The sequence below is a fragment of the Diorhabda carinulata genome, chromosome 8 (assembly GCF_026250575.1).
Source record: "Diorhabda carinulata isolate Delta chromosome 8, icDioCari1.1, whole genome shotgun sequence".
Taxonomy (NCBI): Eukaryota; Metazoa; Arthropoda; class Insecta; order Coleoptera; family Chrysomelidae; genus Diorhabda; species Diorhabda carinulata.
This window is the reverse complement of record NC_079467.1, coordinates 4,716,344-4,736,558: the sequence shown is the minus strand read 5'-3', so window position 1 is coordinate 4,736,558 and position 20,215 is coordinate 4,716,344. Positions and strand designations below refer to the sequence as shown.

The following is a 20,215-nucleotide window of genomic DNA, read 5'->3' as shown; positions in this document are numbered from 1 at the left end:
CACGGACTCCCATTTTGTTCACATCGTTCGTTACTTGACTTTCTCATTGGCTTTTTGGTCCTCCTTATAAATCTGGTGATAGTTCCTTCATTCATTATTTTTCTAATTTTATTGTTCATAAGGATTCTATATTGTCCGTCATCCAACTATTTTAGTTTGTATTTTTTTTTTTTTTTTCGAAGGTGTTGAGTTTTTCTTCACCAGCTTTTGTTAAATTCATCATTTCTTTTTCCATAGGTTACAGATTAGTCCAGAAATCAAAGCTGACCCACGAAAATTAGTTAAGTCGCTGATTTTCTGGATTTAGATAGTTCTCAGGGTGCTTTATAGATACAGTGAAAGTTAACATCAAAATTTTGACCGCTAAGCGATATATTTTTGTTGAAATTTTCAAAATTTCGAATATTGCAAATAACTCGAAATATATGCCAAATTTTAGAAAAAGTAAAGGGATCAAAAATGTAGTTTAAGAATTTTTTTACAAAAAAGGTTGCTTGTAATTCCCTTGGAGCTATCATTTCTTTGTTTGATAAAAACTCAATATATTGTTACGAATAATGAAGAAATAAAACAAAACTAATCCTGTTTTTTTGTTTTTTATTAACCACCATGATCATGATGAAACGATATTTAAATAATTACTTCTTTTACATGTAATGAAAATAAACAACCGTATAACGATCAATTCGTACACGTTTAAAGGTATTACAATTTAAAATCTACGAGGAAATTACGAAAAAAAATCGCATAATTTGCGATACTGTTTGACAAAAAGAGTCCGGAGAATTTCGCCCGGGCGAAGGATCGAAAAGTTTCTTATGATAAATTCAAAATTAAGATTGGAAATAAATAATTTTACAGCTATTTACATGGTTCTCCGAGCCGCGCTCAACAATGGATGGAGGTGACAGCTGAACCATCTTCAAGATAGTCGGCCTCCTTCCGGAATGGTTTGAAAGAGCGCGGCCGGGAGTCGCTTTTCAAATTTTGCTAATATTTTCCTAAAGTGGAGTGTAGATAAAATTACGCGATCCCTGAATTAATGAAAAACAAAAATTTACATTATTAAATTCTTAATTTCGTCGTACATAACCAGTACAATGGCTCCACCAGTACCACGAAGGATGTTGGAGAAGGCTCCCTTGAAGAAGGCGCCGGCTCCTTCAGTCTTGGCAATGGTGGCCCAACAGTGAGCTGTGCTTCTGTAGACAACTTCGGCCTTCTTACGTCCAGATTGCATCATCATACGCCTACGGACAGTGTCGAAGGGATACGAGATAATTCCGGCAACAGTGGTGACAGTCTAAAAAAATAATTTCATCAAGGGGATATATCTAAAATCTCTATTAAAAAAATACATATTCCAACTTTAGTACTTGCGTTAAAAATCATATGAAATAAAATTGATTGTTATTACAAATTTTTAATAAAAACAACAAATTTGTAGATTTGACTGTTGTACTGTCCACAAGGAACCAGTAGCGTGTCCACAAGAGAAAACGAGTGTCTCCAAAGTACTACTCCAATCAGATTCAAATACTTTCATTGTGAAACTCTGTCACCAAAAGAAAATATATAACTGATTTTCATACAACAGTGATATTTCGAAAATGCTCGAAAATGTGAATTCATTTAAAATATGCAATTAGTATTTATACTGAAAATTCCCAAACTCTTTCAGTATCACCATGGCTCAATCTGACATGAACTCTACATGTTTACACATTACTGATCAAAAGTTTTTTGCTCAACCCATAATCCATTCATTAAATTTCAAAATTAATACACGTTAACAAATTTCTCTTTCTTATTGTCAAGTGAAGGTCGTGTTTATGATTGTAGTTTAGTCCCAGTTAGCCCCGAGAGACTAAGAACGTGATGTGATTTAAACTTTTTGGGCCAAGACAATTTTTGTGAAGTTTGTATACAAAATTTTTTTTCGTTCTCACAAATTCAGACTCTAATAGCCAATCTTAATAGTCTAGGCAAAAGTAAGAGTACCATTGCCACTAAATTAGAAATGATCGACGACTTATGAGCACAGAGATAGCAACTGAGATCAATGAATCTAGGGATCTGACTTTGAGAACTTCTACAGTGAAAAGAACATAGAGAGAAACTCTTTTTTGGAAGGGTGGTAGTGAAGAAACCTTTTTTAAAACGTTAAAATAAAAAGTGTTTCAAAATTGGCTGTTAAGTTTGAATCGGGGAAATCCACAATCACTAACTTCAAGAAAAACAGATCAGAAGAACAGTTTTGTATTTCTTCAAAGACTAATTGTATTGCATCTCGTCGTCAGTAATAACTACATCATTGAAGAAACTTGACAATGCTCTGTTTGTTTGGTTTTCTCAAGAGAGAAGAAAAAGTATCCCGATTAGTGGGCGCATTATCAAAAAAAAAACTCTACAATTCAATCAATTAAGCAACGGAGACGAGTCTTTTTCTCCTAGTACAGGCTGTCTTGATTGTTTTAAGAAACGTCATGGCATACGTCACTTTTCCATTACTGGGAAACGCCTATCGTCTAATGAGGCTTCTGCAACTGAATATTGAAATACATTTGCCGACCTGATTGCTGCAGGGAACTATTCACCGTAGCAAACATATAATGCTGATGAGACTGGCCTTAGCTTTAATGCATTTTCAAAAAAAGTTTGGCTACTGAAAAAGAACAAAGTGTACCAGGTTTCAGAATAATCAAGGAAAGATTAACAGTTTTAGCCTGTAGTAATGTTGCAGTAAATCATAAACTACCTCTTATGGTTATCGCTAAATCATCAAAACCAAGTGCATTCAAGGACCTAAACGTAAATGCCTAACCTGTAATCTATAATAACTCAAAAAATGCATGGATGACTTCAGAGCTACTTAAGGAATGGTTTGATAACAAATTTGTTCCCAAAGTCACTCGATTTTGTAAAGAAAATGGGTTGCTTATTCGTGCTTTACTTTTTCTCGACAATGCCTCGGATGACGAGTTAGTTTATGGAGATATAAAGGCCGTTTTCTTGTCACCCAACGTGACCCCATTGATCCAGTCCATTGATCAACATGTACTGCAGCATCTTTAACGCTCATACAAAAGAAAGTTATTGAGACGAATACATGAAGATGAAAATGAAACACTCTCACTATTTCAAAAGCTCAAGATAATAGTAAATATGAAAGACATAATTTATTGAAGAAACCCCAAATCAATAAGCATACAGAAACAATGTTGTACAGGTGCAGGAGCTATTACAAAATATTTCTGGCTGTGAGAACGCTAATGAAAATGATGTGGAAGAGTGACTACAAGCTGAAGATAACGATCATTAAATTTTAAATGATCAGCAGATTGTTGATGTGGTTCTTGAAGAACCAGACAACGTATCAGATGAGAGTGAAGATGAAGCTGACGACAGGGTATCTACTCGGACGCCGCGGCTGCCTTTGATATAGCACTACGCTATGTTGAACAACAGTCAATCTTGACCCCAGCGGATACGTTGTTTTTGAGACTTTGCCGCATGAGTAGGTTTTCATCAAAAAACTGTAACGGACTTTTTTTAAACTAGTATAGTTTAGAATATTATTCTGTTTTGTTCATTACACTTTACTGTATTCGGAAGATACTATTGATACACTAATTATTTTTATTCTGTCTTCGTTTTTTCATACTTAAAAACATCCTTATTTCAGTTTCGGATTAAGAGGACTTTTGGATTACTGAATTTCGGATAATCGGGAATCCACTCTAGCTAAGAAAAAATTAAGTTTGTTTTGGCACACCGTACCCTGTATATTTGAGCCGACAGTACAATTTATCGCAATTTTGCATTTAGCTAACAGATTTTATCATTAGCAATCAAATACAAAGCTCGCTAAAGCCCTCTTAAATATGTTTGCAGACAAAAAAAACAAATATGATTCAGTTGTAGGGAACACGAAGGAATTAAATCCATCAGTACTAACTTTGGGGTAGTTTGTTCATCCATATAATATTCGATAAAACAGTAAAGGGTATAATTAATTTTATTATTTCTCACCTGTGCAATAGCCCATGAAATGATGATAGGTGTGTTCTTAGGATCAGGTAAAATACCTTTAGCAGTATCATAGAAACCGAAGAAAGCGGCACGGTAAATGATGATACCTTGTACAGATACACCAAAACCACGGTATAAACCTCCCAAACCATCAGCTTTGAAAATTTTAACCAAACAGTTGCCCAATCCACTGAATTCACGTTCACCGGCTCCTTTACCAACATCAGCAGCCAACCTATAAAAAAATTATTCATTTGTTAAATGGAGATGGTTCTTTGAATGTGATTATCTCTTTATTACCTGGTTCTGGCAAAATCAAGAGGATATACGAAGCAGAGAGATGTGGCTCCGGCAGCACCACCAGAAGCTAAGTTTCCTAAGAAGTAACGCCAGAACTGTGTTTTTTTGTCTACGCCACTCAAGAAGATCTGCTTGTATTTGTCTTTGAAGGCAAAGTTAAGTGCTTGTGTGGGGAAATAACGGATGACGTTAGCGGTGTTACCACGCCAGTATGCAAGTACACCTTGTTCTTTAGGAATACGTACAAAGCAATCTACCATACCTGGATAAACGATAAAGAATATTATTATAGGCATATCACAAACTATAAAAATATCTATATTTGTTTTATTATTAATATTTTGGTGTATATTTGATTTCGGGTCTACTATATAAGATGTCCCAAAAGAAAGTTCACCTTTGTATTGTTTATTGCGTGAACGCAGGTATACCGAGAGGTATGTTAATCGGTAGCCTGGCTCTAGTCGCTTATGTCTTGGTTCATGATACCAAAATTACCAAATACCAAAAGCCCAGGGTGGCAGAATTCAGGAAGCGGAAAATTTTGGTATAAAAAGTTAAAATATCAACATTATTCCAACAATTAGCATATTGATTGTTGAAATTCAAATTATGTCTTTGCATAGACTTTTTTTTAATATATGCAAATCCAAAAAATTTATCATAACTAATCATTATTTTCAAGATTGGTCCAAACTTCGTGCAGTGCAATATTTTCTGTACAATTATAAAATTTTATGTTAATATATCCCTTACATAATACCTGTCAGCTGATTGAATGAGAGGTCTAAAAATATATCCCGTAGATTAACCAAATGACCTTCACAAGTGGTTTTGGCCGAATTTAAACTTGGCAACTACACCTATGCAACACTCGTTTGAGTACAGTTCAAATATGTAACAAAAGTTGTTTGCTATATAATTATTTTTGGTATTCTTTGATAAAATAAATATCAAACTTGGTAAGGATCAATTAAAAATTAGTATACTGAAAATTTTAAATAACAAAGTTCATTATTTTTCTGGAGAAAGGTAAGATCTGACAACAATGTAGATACCAGCAGTATTACAAGACCTTTGCGCACAAAAATTTATAAAAATCGTACAAGCCGTTTCCAAAATAATTGAAGCGTTCCATACATAAAACTCTGTTTACATAAAAATTTCAGTCTCAAAACTTTTCTTTTTATTTTGAACATCTTTAAATGTGGATGAGTAAAATCAATATTTGAAATCCGTAAGATAATTATATCATTATCAATTAAAATGAAATTACTTTCCTTGGAATGTACAATTTAACATAGATAAAATTTTATCAACGTTTTCAAGAGTTCAAAGTTATCAAAAATATCAATTATATGGCAATTATCAGAATTCAAGGAATTGTGATATTACATAGTAAAGGCCGTTAGAAATGGAGCAATGCAATAATATGCAATTTCTCGCAAGAAAGGAGAAAATAGTGCATATAACATTTCATTGTAGCTAGCACTAAACAAAACTAACCCTTTCCTTTTCTGTATGACCCTCTAATATTAAGCAGAAAGCAGAAAAAGCGCGATTGTAGATTGAAATTTCCAATTGCATAAGTTTCTGCTTGAAAAGTACTTGGTTGTTGCCCAAGCTTTCAGAGTTCCGTCAGCTGTTTTTCATCCGATATACATGTACTTTTAAGGTTATGTTTACTAGCGAACCAGCGTCATGTTGGCGTTCATTCTATGCAGCTTTAAATTTGGGGTACATTTTTGACAATATGAACGTCTAGAACGCGTCGTATTCATGATCATTCTCTGCATCGTTTCAAGATTAAGGCAAATACATGGCACAACAAAATCATTTAATAATAAAGTAAAATTAACCTAAAATAATTTAGTAATTACTCCAATCAAAGAAATGCAGTTGTGTATATATATATATATATATATATATATATATATATATATATATATATATATATATATAGGTATATAAATATAATAAAATTAACCTGTGATAATGAGCTCATTAATTGAAATGGCAGATGTCAATCACTGGATGTTCTCGCAGTAGAAATTAATCAAACTATAATTTATTTGATACTAGAAGTGCCTAAACAAGTTATATATAATATAATAGTTGGAATTTTCTGGTACCGTTTGGTGATATTCATAATGAACACACTGTTCACACTAGACCAACACAATTACACTATCAGATGCGCGTTTTGAAAACCTTCGGTGTCTGAAGATGATAACTTGTTTATCAAAACGTGCGTCAGACAGTGTAATTGTGAGTGTTGGTTTAGTGGTGGTGTAAACAGGGTGTTCAGTAAATTCAGTTGATAGATATATTGTTTTTCTTGGTGTTTATACATGCTGAGCACAAACACTAATTACTTAACTGGTAAGCACCTTAGAACCGAACAAAAATTAACCTGTCTTTCGTTGTTGAGATTTTTTTAAACATAAATTTCATAATCTGGCATCAAGGCCTTAAATTATTAAATATTCACATTTAAACAATATAATGAGGTAACTGGTGTTAAATAACGACACAGTAACGGGTGTTACAATTTTTGTAAATTAATATTTAAGGTCTCTTTTTACAAATTACTTAAATTATATCAATTGTTTGTACAAGTATGATTCCTCGGAAATATAGCCTAGATTTTATATTGAGTTTATTATAACTAAAACTTGTATGAATACTGTTTTCTTAAGTCTATACTTTAATATACTGTTTAATTGTTTTTTTTTAACTAATTATAGTACAAGATTTTCAACATTTGTTTCCATTAGGCCTCGTAAATTTAAGGCTACTCGTATCCTTTTTTTTTTTTTAGAGAAAGGCACATACTGACAAGAAAATTTTGATGAAAGCTTATCGGGAGCGATTCAAAGCAAAGAAAGACAAGTATCAAGAAGATTTGCTAAAAGAGCGGGTTAGTGACAAGAAGAAATTCCATAGTTAATATTTGATAAACGTAAAAAGTCTTTAGAAAACATCGTCAAAAACTTAAAGCTGAAAGTTATGTGAGATTATCTCGCCGATAGGTAGTTAAGTACAAATACCAACAATCTTTTGGAAAAGCAGTAAATAGGTTGAAGAAAAACCTACCAAGTGAGTGCAGTTAAAGAACACCCTATCGATTGTTAAATGAACATGATAGTGTTCATGACAGATTTTTATATTAATGATACTATCAGCAGTCAAGCACCAGGAAACTGGCAAAAGAAAGCATGTAATAATGACAACGAATGAAACTTTTCATGAGTTTAAATTGAAAAATCCTGATATAAAGTTAGAGAAGTCTTTGTTTTTTCCCTTCGTCCAAAACATGTTCTACCCGTTTCTCAAATGCCACATAATGTGTGTGTTTGTAATAACCACATTAATATCAACTTTTTATTAGAAAGCATCTCAAAAGCAGTAACGTATTTCCCCAAAAATCACAAGAAATTCTTGGCATATTTATGTTGCAATATATCAAACAGAAGTTGCATATTAAACAAATGTTCAACATCGTCAACAAGAAAAGCAAGTGACCTTGTAATTCCGTTTGGCAAAGAAAAGAAGATTTCTTGGAAAAATAGATTAAAGGAGGAATCTCATTAATTGTATATACTGGTAGTTTAAAAGAAGCAATTACGTTGGAAAATATCTACGATTTGCATTATCATATTGTAACATGCCAACTTTCATAATTATTTTTTTGATTGTTCTTCTAAAAATTGTTTAAATCAAATGACTACAACAATAGGTGATAGAATGAAGACTAACTGCATCAATGAATTAACAAACATTAAATAAATGGAAAAATGCTGAATACAGTAAATTGTAACAAAATGATAGTTATTATATTAACAGGGTGTCTACATATGTCTGCTAATAACATTAAAAATATTCTCAGGTTTTATGAGGAAATCCAAGATATTTGTTAACAGGATGATTCTACACATGTTTGCTGATTGAAAATCATTTAGAAAATCATGATCAAGTTTCATTATAAGAAAATAAGGTGTATGAACTGCACTGTCATCACTTCATTATATTGAATGATGTAATTGTCTCTATATGACTCTTGGAAAATAGTATTTTCTATTTATTTGGTAAACAGATCGAAAAGAATAGAACAGATTTTTGACTGGTTATATTTTCAAAACATTTAGTTTTTATATGTGTTGATTAGACCATAAGCCTCTTTATATCCAAATTCAATAGTTTCCATTACCTTACATGCATAACAGGATCAAACCAAACCACGAACAACTACACTCTTCAACCTTCAACCTCAATTGAGGGCTGCAATCAGTCCGGGTTTCCACATATAGTTACACTTCTTACTTCGGACATGTAAAAATCTAAGTTGTTTTTAATCTCAATTTGCTTTGAAGTCGTGCTTTCTTGAATAACCTTTTATTAATTTGGAGAATGGTGATCGGGAATGGTTGTAATCGTTCTCACTTTGTGATGAAACTTATGCTATCGTTCAAATAGACTTTGCTGAAAATTAATCATTAACTTCAACTAAATTCAATCAGCCCACTGCAGCCATCAGCAAGTAGGCATTTTCACATGTTATTCTTTCGTTGCCAAGGAAAGTAACAAAATCTTAAGCTGTGGTAATCAATGACACAAGTCATAGTAAATTTTGTGTATGGGTTTTTGCAACTAATGAAAATAATTGTGCTGGACAAATTTAGATTAGATTTCGATGTCAGCTTTTTGTAAAATGGAAGCCGATTTCAAAATGGCAATAGAATGGACCTTTTTTGCTTCAAGCCACGGGAAAGGTGCTGTCGATGGTGTAGGCGGGACAGTAAGGCCCCATGCAGTCAAAGAGAACAGAAATATCTAGTTAGAAACTGCCAAAGACTTCCATACCTACGTAGATAATAAAGTTAATGGAATAAAAAGCTTCTGAATCTTGAGTAAGTGCTCCAAAGTTATTGGGAACAGGTCATAGTCATTTCAAATATTTAAGTGGCATCATTTCAGAGTATATGATTCAAACCACCTCATAGTAGCTAGGACTTCCACTTCTGATATGACAAAGTCAGCAGTTTTTTATTGTACAGGTAATAAAGACTCTGAAACTGGAAAAAGCATTGATCACTAGGCCTACCTAAACCTGGCAGCGCTTCCAGGATGTATATTCAAACTGTTCAAGTCATGAAGATATTATTGTTAAAAGAAAGAAGTTGTCAGTGAAGTGCTTTAAAATGCTTCAATTTGTCGAGGAAGTGTGAATGATAAGAACTTCATTTCAGTTATGTCTCATAATTCTACTAATACAACTTTCTTGGCAGATGATGAAGTTATCAAACATGTTAGTTTTAAGAACATTTTGGGAAGACTACCTAATCCTGTGAAGGTAAAAAGGTTTTCTCACAATTTTGTATGAGTTTAACAGAGAAATATATTTTTTAGAAAAGTAGTGAAATAAACATTTTGTAAACAGCAGTACCATAATCTAGGTAAATTTAAACAAGTCTCAATGGTTAATTTAACTTAGTTTATAATATAATTTATAATATTTGGAAAGGTTTTTGTATCCCACTAGGTTTAAGCTATTGTTAACTAATTTCAAATTAAATAAATTTTTTTTAAATCAATTTTTGATTTGGTGTGAAATAAACAATGGGAAATTTTAGGGTTCAGTATTATTATACTCCTCAGACTTCTATTTTGGGTAAAATTGCAAATTAGCTCAACTTGTAACACCCGTTATCTATATATCTAAAATCCAAAGTCTATATACTAAATTGAAGGTAATCATCTCATCCAATAGGTACAATTCTTCCAATGTTTTTTAGTATTATAATTCAAAGAAGTTTGATTAAAATCAGGGCACACTTCACGTACCACATCCAATTTGCATAACACACATTACTGCAAAAAATTCTGTTTTGGAATGAATTAAAATTAATTTATAAGAACTAACATAAAATTATGCTGCAATGCTTTAGTTCTACACAAAGACCCTTCTTTTAAGGTTTTTATTAAATTTATTATAGATATTTTTGAGATTTTTGTGTCTGAACCTAACTAACCTAACCTAACTTAATATGGAATGGATGATTTTATTTACTTCAATTTTGTTATTAGTTTAGCAATATTAACAGACTGTACCACTGGTACTCTGTGATGTCTGATTTTGGTCATGCCATATCTAGTATAGGACCATTTGCACTTTTAAAAGCAATATGAAAAAATATAAATAGCTTCAAGACTTTTAATAATTTCGGTTTACTTAATAATTACTACCTAATAGCCCTGCCTTAAATATGGAAAATAACCTTAATTTTCTTATTTAAAATTGTTTTTTTTTTCAAGAAATATCCTCACTGTCTCCATTGTCTGCTACTGGTGCTGTTACCTTAGCAGTTATTTCATTCAGTTAAAAGTAGTAATATTTTCCTCCAAATTGATTCAAGTTAGAAAGAGGCATTGTTAAAATTATTTATTAATTAAAGGTTACATTTTTTAACCAAATTTTGAATTGTGGAATCGAAAACGGGCAATATCCAAAGACATGTTTATAAAACTTTATATATGTTTAGTGACAATTTAGAGCACAATTAAATTATTTGCACTTGTATAAAATGAGATTAATAGAAATCTTTAGATAAAAATTATGAAAGATGTGCGTCAACCTTACAAAAATATGTACTTATGACATAACCAGAGTATATACAATATGGGACTACAAGTTAAAGTGTTAAACTCAAGGTTGTTACAAAACCCTAATATATTATTTACAAATTCTATGTATACATAGAACACATACAATTTTATTTTTAAATTGGGAAAACATTATTAAACGTTTTCTTCGTCTAAATATCCGCCATTTTGCTACGAAGTATGTATTGGAATGGCAAGGTTATGTTAAGAAGCCACGTGGTAACTAACATTAATATTTTCATGATTAAATTCTCTAAGCAAAATTCAATGATAAATAGGTATATGTATGATTTTGAAAAAAATTTATTGATTTGCGATCGACAACGGCTAGTCCCAGGTTAATGATTGTTCAACAAACAGATTCATTTTGTATGAACATACATAACTAGATAAATTAGTAAAGATTCTATTATAGATAGTCCTTGTTATCTAAAAATTCAAGGTTGTCATGTATACTTTGCCCAACTGAATTATGTAAGTCTCAAAATTTAATTTTCTCAAAAATATACGCCAATGAATCGGCTTTAAATACACATTTACATAAGTCTTTACACGTGTCCTAGAAAATCTTGTACTTGGCACAATTTCAGTAAGGTAGTCTCATATCGATCCAACTTGTTATATCATGATTCTTCTTTTCTAATCATTTAATTTATCTATGCAATTGTAGTAGTAAAATTTTAATCGAAACTAGTGTAAATTGGAATTTAAACGCATTTACTCCTTTATAACCTTGAACCCATATTTAAATCGTTTAATATACCGAATAAATTGTGAATATTAAAAAAAATTGGCAAACACGTTTATAAAGATTAAAAACTGCAATTTAATGAAAAAAACATCAATAATACACAAAACTAAGGGGTTTTATAGCTTTCAGAAAAAATCCGATTCGATTATGTAATCGCTTAATAAATCAAACACTGTCACAAAAAAGTGGACATTGCCGTAACTGGCAGCTCCTGTCATTAAAAAATATATACAATAAAACTAATAATTCTTACCCTTATAACGTTGATCAGCAGAAATTTGTTTGGAAATGTGTTGTACTTGCAAAAGCAATTTTACACGTTCGATTGGAGCTACACATGTTTTCGAAATAGCGGCTGAGATACCTCCAGCGAGGAAATCTTTCATAAAAGCAACTGGATCGGCGAGAGACATGTTTGTGTTTAATTACTTTTAAATATTTCCTCGAAGAATATGGCAGACTTCTTGGTTTCGGATCTTTACAGACCGCGCACAGAACTGCAAATGAGAAGGTGGCTAGGCGTTGGTGATTGTCATCACCGCGCGTCGGTCATGTGCTTTCCCAGTGCTCCTATCCCAGAATAGTAGACATTTATACAGAGTTGCCATGTCGACTATTATTCTTCAGAATTAATAAATTAGGTCACTTATACTAGTATAGCTACCAGAATTATTGAACTTCTCTACGTAACTTTACCTAGACATACCTTTTTCAATTCATTCAAATGGGGCATAGTAATATTCTAAAAAATATTAATTATAATCAGGAAAATACCAATATTATTTAACCTAACCAAGGATATGTGAATTCGTTTTATATCAATCTCAACACGATCATTCAGAAAAATGGTTCACGAGTAATCACCAAGTAGTCAGAGCAGAATGAAATTACATTGTTTTCACTAGGTGATCAACTCGGAAAATCTGCTAAAATGAACCCAGGAAAATTTTCTTTGGGAATGAAATTATAGAAGATTATAAGTTACACAATATAGATACTTTCGTATGACATTGAAGAAGAACAAAAGTTAGGCTTCTGCCAAAACACATTTGGATAGACCAAAATTGCTCTGAAAAATCTTAGACTTCTGTGAAAATACGTTTTCAATAAATTAAGACCTAAAATCAGCAAAATTTATTGAGTAAAATAGACATATAAGGGTCTTAATTAATAATTTTCCACGATATTCTTTTGGGAAACCATATATTTCTATATATTATATATAATTCCAACGACACATGTTCACTACATATATTCAGGGCAAACATATTTTACTCCCATGTTATTTATTCAATTATCATTAATATAATGCGACTATGGCAACTCTGCAAATGCTTCGGGAAGTGATCAGTGACGTCACAAAATGTCTGCGTTGTATAACATTATTTAGAGATTGGGAATTTCATGTTTGTAATGCTTGAATTAAGTGATAAACTCAATTTCAAGATCTGACCATCGTAGGAAATTTGCTTCAATTGATTAATTTTCGATCCCCCTAGCATTTTTCTTGTTTTTAAGGCTCAATGTGACCCTTCTTCATCAGTATTTTACTTATCACAAATCTATTATTTCACTGTAAATTATTGTACACTGACGTCAGCACTATCGTTCGTATATGACGTAGAATTTTGTAGATTTTTTTGTTGAATTAAAATACATTTTCAATAATTAAAATATTTTTTGTGAATTGCAATTTCTATACAACCTTAAATACTAGTTTATGGGTAAACAAAATGATTCATATTTTGAATCGGTACTAGATTTTCTAATTTACCTATTGTCTCAATGGTGATAAAACTGTTGTGGGACGTAATAAATTATTCTATATTAAAATTACAAAAAATTAGTTTTTCATCCATTACTTCATACATATATATATATATATATATATATATATATATATATATATATATATATATATATATATATATATATATATATATATATATCAATTAAATATCAAGAATCTCAATATATGTATGTATATGCCTATTTTAAGTTGGCTAAATGTATTGACACATATCACTCAATTTTGAGGTTTTTAAACATTCAGATATCTTTTTAGTTACACAATAAAAATGATGAAATATAACCATGTGTCTATACCTCTTGGGTATTTCTCTTAAGGCGGAGAAATAACATTACGGGAATATTGAAAATTACTTAAAAGTTCATAAGTTCAAAATCCTTTTTATTCATGAAAAATGTTTGTTAGAATAGAAAGAAACATTATTTTGAATAGAAACTGTCCTCTTTTTATTTTAAGCCACTATTTGTTAATTGAAAACTGTTAAACTGCATTCGGCCGAAGCGATAAAATTTAATGGAATTCTAAAAATCCACGTGTTCAATTGTTGTTCCCAATTTATTTCAATGTCGAAAATAGGACAGAGGACTAATCTCCTTTTTAAAGTGAAGTTCAATGAAAAATCTTTTTAAACGTTAACCTTGACTTTTGAAAAACTAAAATAGGTAACAAGTATCACATGTATGTTGCCACGAGTTTTTCTGTTGGTATAATTGACTGATTGAAGGTTATCTATCGGAGAAATGCCTTGGGTTCAATACATTGGAAAATTTGCAAAAAATTGAAATTTTCGTGTTTTTGATACAATACAATTTAATTTCTGCACATAATTATTTTATTACATAATCTCAAAAAATATCATTAAATTACATAACGTTTTCTTCTTTATATGTAGGCAACTAATTATACATATTATGAATTTCCGCCAATTCAAATAATTGACAGGTAACCAAGTGTTTATAGTTTTTGGTTAACAAATTCTGAAAACTATTGTTGTGGCTGTATATAGTGATACAAATAATATTCTCTGTATCTCTGTGATGTTTTAAAGGTATCGTTATTCATAATAAAAGACTAGTATGTTATCATTGTAATAATATTCGTCAGCAGTTAATTTAAAATTTTAGGTGTTATAATAAACTAACTGCAAATAAAATGGAAAATCCTTCCTTAAAATATATAACAAATCCATATTTTGGAAATCCTCCGGAAAAACAGAACACTGCAAGTATTTTATACGATAATTACTATTTGTATACATGCACATGTTTATTTTTAAGGTTATGGTTTTAATAATACACAAGTTTTCAGATTTTACAAAGCAATGGAGAACCTCACATAGCAAGTTTTAATTATATGGTAAATGAAGGTCTAGCCGATGCTATTAACGATTTAAACGCTGTAGAATTCAAGCTAGATGATAGAAAAATCAAACTCGCAATTAGCAACTATTCTTTTCAAAAACCGCAGGTGCCCCCTGAGATGGTGCTAGTTAAGAATAAGACCATTTATCCAACGACTTGTAGACAAAGTTCCAATACTTATAAAGGAAAATTATTTGTGGATGTTGATTGGTTTATAGATGGAGAACAGCAACAATCATTCACTAAAGACTTGGGAGAAATACCAGTTATGGTAAAGGTGAGTTAATTTTCTACTTGTATTAAATATATTTTTTTAATCAGCATGGGATTTTTCACATCTACACATGATTATCATTACGAGAAAATTTGAATCCATTTGCATACATGCAAGGTGGTCCAGAATTATCTAAGGGAAAGTGGGAAACAGCGAGAAACTTTTTTATTTTTTAATTTATGAATATGTGGAATTTTTTATATTTAAACATACCCACGTTTTCCAATTTTTATGAGTTAATTAAAAATATATGAACCTCTGTTAAGTGTCTTAGTGTTACCCAGTACTGGAGTACATTGAGAAGGTAGATAGATATCAGTGAGACAGATGTAATAGATGGTAATATTGTAAATAAAAACAGAATAAAACAAAACCTGAAATCTAAACTCTGAAATAAAAAAATAAACATGCTACTTGGCCTGACCTAGGGATGGTGAAAGTTGCTTTAAAAACACCACTGTATACTGTGTAAAGAAAGTACACAATCTATACAGCAGTTATTTTGCAATTGAAGATGCCAAGTAGTTTAGTATTTGTTTGGCAGTCATCAAAAGTGAACATTTTTAGTGAATTTGTAAACATGGGAAAAAATGGTCATTGTTATGTGGTACAATACTTTTATTTGAAAGGCCTTAGTCCAACCAATATTGAAGCTAAACTAGATTCTACTCTGGGTGAGACTACTCCTTTGTTATCAACAGTAAAATATTATGTAGTAGAATTTAAACGAGGCCATATGACCTGCAAAGACCAGCATCACAGTGGTCAACCAAATAAGGTCACAACTCCAGAAATGCTGAAGAAAATCCCAAAGCAGTACTGGATGATTGGCCACTGAAAGTGCGCGACATCATAGGCATTTCAAAAAGTGCATTACATCGCATATTAACTGAAAATTTGGACATGAGAAAGCTGTGCACAAGATGGGTGGCACGTTGATTCACAATGGAACAAAAACAGTGTCATGAAGATGTTTCCATGGATATGAAAGAACAATCAAAACAGTAGACTGAAAAGGGAGAACCGGCTCCAAAGAAGGTAAAGACTGTTCCATATGCAGGCAACTTTCATTGGTTATCTTGAAAAAGGGAAAACTATTAACGGCGAGTATTATGCGAACTTATTGCAATGTTTGAGTGAAGAAATCAAACAAAAACAGCCGCAAGTGGCTAAGAAGAAAGTGTTGTTTGATCAAGACAATGCACAAGCTCACACATGCGTTATTGCAATGGCCAAAATTAATGAGTTAAAGTTTGAATTGCTACCTCATGCATCCTATCGCCAGATTTAGCCTTCTCGGATTGGTGGTCAAAGATTTTCCAACAATGAAGAGATGATGTTGGCAGTTAATGGCTATTTTGAGGAGCTGACGATTCTTATTATAAAAAAGGTATCAAACTTATTGAACATTGCTGGGAACATTGTATGGAGTATGGAGTTAATTTAGATTAGCTATGTGTGACAAATGATTTATAAAGGCAAAATCTGACAATATTCCTGATGTTGATTATTTATGTTAAGAATTTTAAAAAAAATGACGTTCGGTTCAATTTTGTTGAAGTTCGAGGTGCCAAAGTTTTCAGCTAGAATAAAAACATAAATGAAAAGAATTATTATTATAAGAACAGAAAAATGACAATTACATAAACCTCAAAAATTCTATTCTAGTCCAATAAATAACCTAGTATAAGTTATAAAGTTATATTGTAGTATAAGTATAGTATTAATATAGTATATTATAAGTATAAGTTATAAAATTATAAAAATATCGAATTGAATCCCAATCATTGAATAAATATACATGAATTTATTATTAAAGTACATTAAATTATCAATAAAAAGCTTTTTAATACTATGATTTTAAAGGTTATGATTTGGAGTCCAGTTAAAACAATTTATCGACTGAACTTTACTTATTTGATTTGTATACTTAGATAAGTAATAATTAATAATAATAAGAATACTTATTAATAAAATACTTACATTATAATGATCTTCACAAAAAATTTTTTTTTGGGATTATCTCGGTGCACTGCTTGAAACCATTTGTTTCGGCGTTTTTCATCTTGGGGGACATTTAAAAACATTTTTTCTGGAGTAGTTTTAGTTATATTCGTACATAATGGTACAAAACAAGTAAGATAACTTTTGAGGTTTGACATTTTCAATATATATTTGAGTATTTAACAATGGGAACCAAATTAAATAGATTAAAATACTGTACTTATTATCTCCGTATACTTACTGTATTGAGTAAAAACTAACATTTTGACACGCGCTCGGGCCTATTCGTGAACTGTCTCGAATAGTCTTCGGTACTGGATTCAAAAAATTTTTGATACAACTATTGAAATATTGTAAAAAAAATTTGTTATGAAACTTATATATATTTCTATTTAACACAAAAAAATCCGACTAGTGATCGGACTTCTAACCAGATACTGCCATCTAAGACGTCACCTTCACACCATGGGCATCACGGATGATCCGGAGTGCCGCTGGTGCATGGAGGAGGACGAAACTGTACACGACATCATCTGTGAGTGCCCTGCACTCACATGGGCGAGGTTTAAACCTCACACCCTGCCTAACGATATCAAAGAGTTCAAGGCAATGCGCCTGATCGGCTTCTCAAAGAACATCGGACTTTGGTAACGTCAAGTGGGGAAGGACGTATCTATCTGAAGGTCTATGTGCTTAACGGCTTCAACGTTCGCTCACACCTATGAACTATCCTCGAGGTATGCTCGGTACGAACACTGAAAAGTTTTTCTTTCTTAGTTAGTTAAATAAAGGATATGATTTTATTGATATTTTTTAATTTTTTCTTCTATGACATATTTTGCATACAGAAATTCTTCCACACAGTGTTCTTCTTGGAACAACTGTCTACTTCTCTCCAGATCATTAGGTAAAATCCAATCTTTTGAAGGTCCAAGTATAATTTTCCATTTTTTCTTTCTTATAATTCTAACCATACCTGATAATATTATAAGAAAAAATTTATCTACGAGACCTAAATTATTATATTAATAATACTTACACATAAATGGAATCCAGATGAGAATAACCGCGACAATAATTTTTTGTAATATCATTTCTTGGGATGTCAATGTGGTATTAATAAAATATTGTGTTATAATCACAATTGTTAGAAACGGTACCACGCAAACCGTTATTATTAGACATACAGACCAGAAAGATGATGGAACATAACCTAACATAAAATGTAAATCTTCTGTAAATTTCAGCAAACCATAAACCACTACAACCTAAGAATATATAAAAAAAGAAATAATTTGCAAATACTTGACAATTTAATTATTTGAATGCTTATGTTGATGGAATTATATTATCATTATATCTCCTTTCTATTGAGTACGTACATTTAGGCCGATTACACACGGATCAACTCGAAAGAAACTCATTTCTGACGCAAATCACTAACCAGTTTGCTATCAGTAACAACCTTTGTATTTGAATGGGGAACTACAGACGGGGCAACTGGTTTAAAGAAACTCGAACTGTTGATTCGCTGGCAACTTCAATCACCCTCACCTCAAAGATTTCAAAGGACGAAGGTTATTTTGGCTTCAATCTGATCACGATTCACTATATTTGTTTTTTTTTTTCTTTTTATATAAAAACCAACCCCTTTTATAAGCGTCGGATTAAGGAGTAGAATATTTCCAAACAATTTTTGGAAAAAAAGCAAATTCTGTCGTTGATCCAATATTGCTTTTAAAATAAATTTCTGGGGCACCTGCGAGGCCCCTATCTGCTCGAAGCCAGGGGCTTCAGACCACGTTAGATTCTTCCTAAATCCAACGGTGCTTTTTTACACTCGAGTAGTTCGAGTGGCGCCTGCCGTATCCAAAAATTTAAAAACGAACCATGTCATGCAACCTATAATTAAAATTGTAAATTTTATAAGGGGCAAAGGACTAAATCACCGCCTGTTCAGGCAATTTGAACAAGATTTGGACGAAAAGTTTTCTGATGTCCCTTATTTCACCGAATACCGTTGGATCAGTCGAGGAGTAGTTTTAGAAAGATTTTTTGCATTACGTGACACTATTCAAGCTTTCATGTTAGAAAAAGGCAAACCAATTGATTATGACAATGACTGGTGGATTGATTGTGCCTTTTTGGTGGATATGAATAAACATTTGACTGAGCTAAATATAAAATTACAGGGTAAAAATCTGATTGTACTCAAATGTATTCTATATTCAAGCCTTGGAAACAAAGCAAAGGCTGTGGGAAAATCAGTGAAAAAATCAAACTTTGGACCATTTTCCTCATTTAAAATCATTTGGCACAGTGAAGCAAAAAAATTTGGTTGAATATTCTCAACTTTTGCAAAATTTTATTACGGAATTCAACAATCGTTTTGAAGACTTTCAAAAAAAAAAAGAATGGAATGAAATTTCGAATTTTCAACAATCCATTCAATTTTGAAGCGTCACAGGCACCAGTTCATTTGCAAATGGAGTTGATAGATCTTCAATCAGACAGTATTTTGAAAGGAAAATTGAATGAGATTAACGTTCTTACACATTTTATACACAATATTTCAATAGTTGGGATAATTACCCGGAATTATAAAAGCATGCAGCACGCATTCTCTGCCTGTTTGGTAGCTTCTATTTATGTGAGGAGATGTTTTCCTTCATGAAAATAAATAAGAACAAACATTGCACAAGACTTACGAATGAACATCTCCAATAAATTCTTAAAATAACTACAACGAATATGATACCTGATATCAATGAGCTTGTCAAAAACAAGAGAAGTCAGGTATCTGGATCCTCGAGCTAAACATAATTACCTACCATCTTTTATTACTTTGATATGATTTTTAACAACCGTATATTATATAATTATATAATTTAATAAATAAAATATAATAATCCAGTCCATTTTTTTTTATTTTCAATCTGGCCCACCTACGAATTCAAAATTAATTATATGGCTCTCTGCAAAATTAATTTTGACACCTTCGATCTATAGATTAGATATGC

At 31.6% G+C, this 20,215-nt stretch overlaps 2 protein-coding genes across 5 annotated transcripts in view; one reads left to right on the top strand and one right to left on the bottom strand.

Moving 5' to 3' along the window:
• Positions 1 to 580: 580 nt before the first annotated feature.
• LOC130897627 (ADP,ATP carrier protein) lies at positions 581 to 12,352 on the bottom strand. The gene is made up of 4 exons (XM_057806570.1): positions 12,000 to 12,352; positions 4,333 to 4,594; positions 4,033 to 4,267; positions 581 to 1,303 (listed from the first exon to the last, which is right to left on the bottom strand). The coding sequence occupies exons 1-4, from the start codon at positions 12,157 to 12,159 to the stop codon at positions 1,058 to 1,060; spliced, it is 903 nt and encodes a 300-aa protein (XP_057662553.1). The 5' UTR covers positions 12,160 to 12,352; the 3' UTR covers positions 581 to 1,057.
• A 1,894-nt stretch (positions 12,353 to 14,246) lies between these two features.
• LOC130897623 (DNA-directed RNA polymerase I subunit RPA2) overlaps positions 14,247 to 20,215 on the top strand; it is a 49,222-nt gene continuing 43,253 nt past the window's right edge. The window contains exons 1-3 of one of the 4 annotated variants that reach the window (XM_057806562.1): positions 14,247 to 14,498; positions 14,681 to 14,777; positions 14,865 to 15,194. In XM_057806562.1, the coding sequence (XP_057662545.1) occupies positions 14,709 to 14,777; positions 14,865 to 15,194 (399 nt within the window). In that variant the 5' untranslated portion in view covers positions 14,247 to 14,498; positions 14,681 to 14,708. Of the gene's footprint in view, positions 14,631 to 14,663; positions 14,778 to 14,864; positions 15,195 to 20,215 lie in introns of all 4 variants that reach the window. The other 3 variants (XM_057806563.1, XM_057806561.1, XM_057806560.1) reach the window with 3 other exon arrangements.

Excerpts from the sequence above, each read along its gene's own strand:
- LOC130897627 (XM_057806570.1), bottom strand. The coding sequence starts at position 12,159 with ATGTCTCTCGCCGATCCAGTTGCTTTTATGAAAGATTTCCTCGCTGGA. Across the intron at positions 4,595-11,999 it reads TGCTGATCAACGTTATAAGG|GTATGGTAGATTGCTTTGTA; the intron begins GTAAGAATTATT and ends TCGTTTATCCAG. Across the intron at positions 4,268-4,332 it reads CTTGATTTTGCCAGAACCAG|GTTGGCTGCTGATGTTGGTA; the intron begins GTAATAAAGAGA and ends ATTTTTTTATAG.